This window comes from Girardinichthys multiradiatus, chromosome 15 (genome assembly GCF_021462225.1).
Source record: "Girardinichthys multiradiatus isolate DD_20200921_A chromosome 15, DD_fGirMul_XY1, whole genome shotgun sequence".
Classification (NCBI taxonomy): domain Eukaryota; kingdom Metazoa; phylum Chordata; class Actinopteri; order Cyprinodontiformes; family Goodeidae; genus Girardinichthys; species Girardinichthys multiradiatus.
The window spans coordinates 24,920,737-24,928,582 of record NC_061808.1 but is presented as its reverse complement, the minus strand read 5'-3'; the positions used below and the strand labels follow the sequence as shown (position 1 = coordinate 24,928,582).

The window sequence follows — 7,846 nt, the reverse complement described above, 5'->3', positions numbered from 1 at the left end:
TTTCTTTGCCAATTAGTGTGAACTGGAGAGCTCTTTGAAGGTTCTGGAGGTGGGTCGTGGATGGAGTTTAGGGCACCCAAGAAGAGCACTGCGGACCCAACTGCTTTTTCATGTGTACTGTGGACAAGTCCTAAACAAACCGAGCAAAAACGAAATATTATCTGCTAAGAATACTTGTCTATTTTCCTTTTTTATCAACAGTTTAAATACACACAGGATACTCAAACAGGAATCCAGCATTGGGAACAGAAGTGCAGATCTACCTCCCGTCACTCCTAATGGATTGAGTGGCACTTAAGAATGGGACTTCTCATGTCAATTAGTAAACAGAGACGGATGGACATATATGACCACACCATCCTTGGCAAAGAGTCTGTTTTGGGGGCGTTTTGCAGAGGCTGGCAGTGTACCCGAGGGAAAAACAGGAAAAATACAAGAAATTAAACTCCCTAAACCACACCGTAAAAGGGTTGGACACAGCAAAAGACATCAAAGCGGAAAAAAGGGTGGTTTATCCCGAAGATGGGCAAGGTTGAGATGATTGTGGGTTGATTTGTGTTGAACAACTGCTCTGGACCAAACAGAGGAAGGAGCTACGTTTTTTCTCCTCCTGCTCTCAAATTAAAATAAACAGAAGCACGTGTGTTTTACAGGCTCTGGTCCAGGTGATGGGGGAGACAGCAGCGGGGCGCCACGCCCAGTGGACAGACAAGAAACAAAAAAACAAAAAAAACCCATACAGTGCGCATCCAAGCAGTCACCCAAAACATGTTCGCTTAGATTTCAGTGAAACCAACAGCAGCACATACAATCAAAAACACACACACACACACCCCGAAAAACAAATCATGTGGCAGTAAAAACACACGAGTCAGACTAGATCATTAACCCTCCCCAATCAAACAAGGCTTAAAAAAACAACAAAAAAAACCCCAAAAATAAACTTCACAAATAATTTCCTCCCGGTCGCTGTTTGCAGCCGCGCTTCCTGCTTTCCTGTGTGTCATTTCATGCAGGTCTGCTCAGTCCAGTGTTCTGCAGGATAATTTGGTGCGATGCCCCCCGTCCTCTCGGATTCTGTCACGTCACAGTGCGATGAGGTGCCAGGTTCATCCCGGAAGCCGCTCTGCTCGTAAAAAATAAAACACGTCTGTTGGCATTTCAGTCTTTTCCCACCTAAGCAAGAGTTGTTCGAACGTCGAGGAGGAAAGGAAGGTGTGTCTGTGTCGATGCGAGCTCCTCGCGTTTGAACAGGGGTGGCTGGGTGTGGGTGCATTTGTGTGTGCGAAGGTATATATGTGTTGTAGGGGTGAAATGAGAAAGGGCAGAGCTCAGGCTGTTAGAGGTGAACAGCACCTGGAGACCCGCCTCCCCCCCCACCCCTCAGTCCCTTCTGCTTCCCTCTAGCGGAGCCACAGTTTGAGCCGCAGCGCGTCCACTCCGTTCAGGTAGTATCTGAACAGCCGCTTGTCTCTGACAAAACCCAAGTTCTCGTACAGCTTCAGGGCGGATTTATTGGTGATCTCGGTCTCCAGTACAACCTGGGGATACACAGAAGACAGCGTAAATGAGCAGAGGCCGTCAAAGTTCAAAAGTTTGACGTCACAAACAAAATTGCAACAATTAAGCATTCATCAGCTTTTCTGAATTTTCTAATATTCACACCACAGTGAGTGTTACTGGGATTATCGGTGAAAGAGCAACACAAGTTAGTGCACAATCGTAATATGAAAGAAAAAGAATAACTAGCTTACAAAATTCTTCATAATATGAATCCGAAAAGTGTGATCTTTATAGAAGAGATGCAAAAAAAGAAACATATTTCCCCTCGGGGATCAATAAAGTTTCTTTGAATTGAATTGAATTTTAATTGAATTGAATAAGGAGTCTCTCTTGCAGTTTGCTTAAAGCCATGTTGGGGAGACAGCAATCATGTGAAACGCTCTGCACACAACAGTGAAGCAAAGCGGTGGCAGCATCATGATGCAGGAATGCTCCTCTTCAACAGGGACAGAGAAGCTGGTCAGAGTTGGTGGGGAGATGCATGAAGATAAATAGAGAGAAAACCGTGCAGAATAACAACGGACCCTTAACATGCATTCAGGACTACATAGAATGGTTTAGATCAGGGGTCTGCATGTGGCTCACTGTGGCTTTGGCCAAATAACCTATATAGAAATGCGAAGTATGGTAAGAAATAAGGATAGTTTTAGTCGTTTTTAAATGTGTTTTAATTCAATCACTTTCACAACAGGATGACACTTGATTTTTTCTGTCATTAGATCACCAGCTATGAGGCTTCTTTTCTTAATGTCCCATGAATATTACATTTAAAAAAGAAATTCATTATCTACTGATAAAGGTTTGATGTTTTCAGTTGATGTAAAACCTAAAAACGGTGGTTCGTTAACTGCAAAACAAACAGGCTTTTTGATAAGTTATTTTCTCTAAAAGGTCATTTAGGTTTTGCAGCTCTAGACAAATGTTATTCAGTAAGAGACAGTGGAAGGGTGGCCCTCTGGATCGTTAAGGTGGGTGATCCTTGGTTTAGGTCAAAGCCCATCTACGTGTCAGAATGGTCCTGTCAAAGTAAAGGACTTGGACAACTGATGTTTGAAGAAACTCTCCATCCAATCTGACCAAGCCTCTAGATGTAGAAAAAGGTTAGAGACATATTTGATTATTTTAAGGAAGGGCAAGTAAAACACTCTTCTGATGGGATGGTCAAGCGTGCCTAGAAATAAAATTTATAGCAGCATTTCCCTCCACATTTTCTTCTCTTTTAGTAATAGGCTTCAGTAAAAACCTATTTCCTCAGATCCTAATAAACATTTTCTATGTGTTGCTTTATCTAGGCATCTTGGCTCTAAACAAATAATAACTGTGGTGGAGAAATTCAATGAAATCTGTATTTTATTCACAGTTTCATTTAAAGTTGGGTTCATAAACAAGAAGAGAGATTTAGCTGAGCTGGTTGACTGGTGTTACCTCGTCACAGTCCCCCTCCACCATGGCATAGATGGCCTTTTTCACCAAATTGGTGCCTGAAACGAAACGAGAACGAGCCAACAGAGAGAGTGAGTAAGGTGCAACCAAAAAGAAGTTCTTACAACTTATCAAAACATATCAGTGAAGGCAGTCAGGACGAACTATAGACTTTTAGAGCATTTCATGCCACTCACCAATACTTTTCCTTCTGTGTTTGGAGTCTACGGCCAGCATGGCAATGTAGCCGCGACGAAACATCTTCTTATGCATGTCAAGCTTACAAACAATGGCCCCGACGCACTCCTGCTCCACCATGGCCTGTAACAGAGGCACAAACTCAGCACTTAGGTCGTCTGTGTGTCAGCTGGGGTGAGCTGCAGGACGCCAGCAGACCTGTCATCCCGTCAGATCTACCGGGTCCCCAAGCTGCCCTCTGACTTTCATTTCATCATGCGTCCTCCGCTAGCTCATGTGGCAGTCCTGACCCACTGGGGATGGGAAGTTTACAACCTCGGGTCTCATGGGACTTCAGAGGAACAAACCACCGGACTTTCCTCTAGACGTAAAGATGTAGGTTTTTTATCTCCCTTAACCGTTGCTGTGCACTGCTGGACAGCTGACCGAAATTAGTCTAACATAGTTTTCACTCATGTAAAGAACGACAAATTCCATTGTTTAGAAATATTTCTACACTGTCCTGGTGGGGAGACTAAAAGAGCACTACAAATTCATCTAAATAAAGCAACAATGTTTCAGAACTACAGCTGTGAACCTACTAGCAGCACATCTAGGCAGCCGCTGAACCGGTTGGTCGGCCCCTCCGTGGACCTTGATTGGCCACCAGCGCGCAGGAAGCCGTCCTGACAATCTCAAGCTGTCCGCAGAAAATTACAACAGCAGCTGTACCCAATCAGAAAGCCTAACTAATTAACCAGCTAATATCAGCTGGTTAAAGTTGGGTGACTTTACAAACAACAGAAAAAAGTAACCTATAATATCGTCAACAATAAGCACCTCAAAATAACTACTAGACTTGCAGCTTTTTTATTCAATATCTGAGCTTAAGCCAACATTTAAAAAGTCACTATATAGACCTTTATTCTAACTAGAGATGCACTGATCAGGCTTTTCCTGGATAAAACCAAAATCTGTTCTTTGTTGACCCGCAGATTCCATTTTTGTCCTCTAAGGCTGATGGCACAAAAGGAAAAATGTTTTAAAACTGCAAGATATGAAAAAAAAAAAATAACATCATGTGATGCCGCTACACTTGCTAAATTGAGATTATATTATCGGCATGCAAACTATGAAATCCTCGTACTTGGAAAGTAATAGATGACGAATTGTGCATTCCAGTCAGCCTGTTGCAATACTGATGAGACACACCCTAATACAGATGGTAATATATAGTGTAGGACTACAAAGAACATGAAGGAGTCACAAGATTATCCTCATTTATGCATTAAAGCTCGTCACCAAACATCTGAGTTTTACTAAACTCAAAAGAAAGAGCATCAAATGTTGGCTGTTGATCTGTTTATTAGACCACAACAAGGTGGTAGTTCTTGTTTGTATTGTTTTGATAAATGTGACAATTAGAAAAACAAAAATCAAGAGTTTTCATTATCTGCAGACTAATCATCGGAGCTGATTAAAGGAAACTTGGTCAATCTCTGGCCGATTGATTGCTGCAACTTCTACAACTCTAACAATCAATGTTAAAAGTACTGTAGATTGTTCCTGCTTCAGGTAAAATCTATTAGAGTATGTGTACTGTCAAACTATGGTATTTTTATTCAAAGTCATCATACCTTAATATTCAACCTTTATCTGTTTTGATAACAGTTAAGTTGCTGTGAATCTGCATAAATATCAAATCTTTGTTGCTTTATGCTCCTGACGTCTTGTGGGACAAACTGTCAGGTGATAAATGCTCAGTAATACAGGACATTACATATTTGAGACTTGAGGACAAAATCTCAGCAGGTTTCAGGGTTGTACTCACCAGAAAGCAAAGCTGCGGCCAGTTATGGATGAAGTACCTGTACGTGTAAATTGAATAAGGCTCAGACAAGTCCTTCGTGATTAGTCTCATGATCCACGGCATCTGTAGCTCGGACTCGTAGCGGACATAGCGGATGCCGTGGCTCTCTCCTGCTCCGCCGGGAGAGCCGCTTAGGTCGAGCCGGGCCAGCTCCGCGGCCGGAGGCTGCAGCTGCGGATCAGCCAGGCACTCCTCTCCGCCGGGCCCGTCGCTGTCACCCGACGCTCTTGTGGGCTGCGTGTGGTCAAACTGGTTCTCGCCTTCGTGGGCCGCCACAGTTCTCGTGAAAGCCGGCATCCCGTTCACGCTGCTGTTAGTCACAGGAGAGTGGTCGCCGTTTTTGGAGAAGGGGTTGTGGCCTTCGTGCTGGCAATGCTCCGTACTGTTTATGGCGGCCGCAGCCTCGTAGCCACAGCTGCTGTCACAGTTGTCCTCGAACGGGTTGAGATTGTCAGGTCGGCTTCCTGCGCGCTGGTGGTCATCAGGGTCCTCCGAGGGGCTGACCAAGCCGTTTAGCTGCTGTTGCTCTCCGGCTTGCATTTTCAAGTGGAGCGCCGCCGGGCTAGCCCTGGCTAGCATGTTTTTATGCTTCTTCTTGGCCGACCTTTTGACCTCGTTCACCGGCTGCGACTTCTTGCCCGTACCGGCGGACACGCAGTCCTCCACGCGGTAGGGCGCCTCTCCGGTTTCCACCGCCGGCTCCCCTCTCCCTGCCCCGGAGAAAGGGGCAACTTCAACCGGGGATGAAGGCAGTGCGTTACTAGGCCCAGGCGGCACTGTGGCCATCCCACAGCATTAAAGTGGAGAGACGCGCTTCGGAAACGTCCAACACAATCTCATCCACAAGGAGAAGAATTACACAACCAATATCTAAGACCGTTAGCCGAATATCGTAAAAATCCGAGCACTTTTGAGGAGATAATGTGACCGTTGGCGACGTTTGTCACTGCTCTCCCCTCGATTTCCCTGCTGCTGCAAACGCCATTGCAACAGAAAAAGACGTTTTACGACAGCAGCGTAATCTGTGGGAGTTGTAGTTTTCAAGCCTTGATGAAAAAAAATATTTTTTCAGACTTGAGAAAAAATATTTTTCAAAAAGCAAAATGCAACAGGAAACAAATTTGAAATAATTAAATATTTTTTTTCATGTTATAGATAAAGATTGATTGTTGCAAACGCTGTTTATTTGGATGTGACTGCAAAATTATTACCTCAATAATAATAATAATAATAACAACATATTATTATTCCTATTATACAAGTTCTTTATTTGTGTAGTACAGGACAATTTATGCTATATATTTTAGTTTACTAAAAATGAATGAAAAATAAAAATGGGATATTAATAAAGGGGCCATAGGAGCAAAAATCCCCATAATAAATAATGTATTTAATACAAAGTTATTTATAATTTAATAAAAATGTAGGATATTATGTAAAAATATCAATATTTCTAAATAATGTGTCAGTGATTTACAAATGCAAATCAAGGGTTTTTCTGGTTTTATTGCTATGCACATTGGTCCTCTTTTTTGGATATTTTAAAGTGCAATAAATGTATACATTTTATTTCATTTATTTTATTTTCACATACAGTTTTAACGTTCATATTTTATTTTCATGTATAGTTTTTTTTTTACGTTCATAATCTCTTTACCACAAGAGGGCGCAAAGTTGATGCTATTACTTTCATAACTGCAATACTCCAGTTTCTCCAGCAGGTGGCTTTAGTAGATTAGCTTGACATAACCAACCTCGAAAGATTTCACAATTTTATGTGTAACTTTAGTTTTTGTTTACTAATTCCTCCCACAATCATTGCGGCTTCCTCCCACAGTCCAAAAACACGACTGTTAGGTTAAGTGGTCTCTCTACCTTGCCCTTAGGTATGAATGGTTGTTTGTCCTTTGTGTCTCTGAGTTGCCCTGTGATGAACTGGCAACCTGTCCAAGGTGTACCCTGCCTCTTGCCTTGAGATAGGCACCAGCTCCCGTACGGAAGAAGCAGGTATAGAAAATGGATTGATAACAGCTCTACACATTGTGATACTTCTTGAAGCATGACCACATGTACACCTTAGATATAAACTGTGGCTTTACTGCAGCACAGACACACAAAAGTATTTATGATGTTCCTGGATGCATCAAGTAAAGAGAGCACCTTTTTTGCTTTTTTCTGGGTGGCAGTGTTGCTCCACCTTGTCCTCATGCAGGTCCGTTTATCTGGAGGTGATTCGGTTTGGTCAAGACACTGTGAGAACTTTCCAGCCTCAAACCCAAATGACCATGTGCACATGACACATGTGGCCTAACAGAAAAAACGTCTAAATTAAGATATTTCTCAGCTAATGCTGAAATCTTCTTTCATATCTATGATGAGATATTTTGAGGAAATAAAAGCCATATATTGTATCTAAAGAATTACCACAAAGAAAGAGAATCGGAGAGAGGTGGCTCTTTTAAAGCTAAGCCTGAGGCTGAAAACTAACTGAAAAGCTGGAATCAGACATGCACAATCAGTTGCCCTTCAAATCTTCTTTACAGGCCTATCTACTCGAACAGGCTTTTCTTAATTACTTTCTCTATCACTTAGAGAACTCTGCTTGCTTGGGACTAAGAGCACAAGTGTCTTGCCAGAGACATTTGGCTGCTTTGAGCCTATATTTATTTAGGCCTATCTTCTTTCTCACATGCCCGTCCTCTGCCTTTTTCTACCCCTTGCCAATGTACTCCTCGTTTTATCCCCCTCTCCTCCCTGCTTTCAATATACATCGCTCTTGTTTGTCTCTGCTGCTCTCTCCATACACTGTCTCTA

General features: G+C 42.6%; 1 protein-coding gene across 1 annotated transcript; it reads right to left on the bottom strand.

Annotated features, from left to right (window-relative positions):
• Window positions 1-155: 155 nt before the first annotated feature.
• On the bottom strand, window positions 156-6,031 carry naa30 (N-alpha-acetyltransferase 30, NatC catalytic subunit). The gene is made up of 4 exons (XM_047388959.1): window positions 4,994-6,031; window positions 3,183-3,306; window positions 2,989-3,044; window positions 156-1,541 (listed from the first exon to the last, which is right to left on the bottom strand). Exons 1-4 carry the CDS (start codon window positions 5,816-5,818, stop codon window positions 1,404-1,406), a joined length of 1,143 nt encoding a protein of 380 aa, XP_047244915.1. The 5' UTR covers window positions 5,819-6,031; the 3' UTR covers window positions 156-1,403.
• Window positions 6,032-7,846: the final 1,815 nt, after the last annotated feature.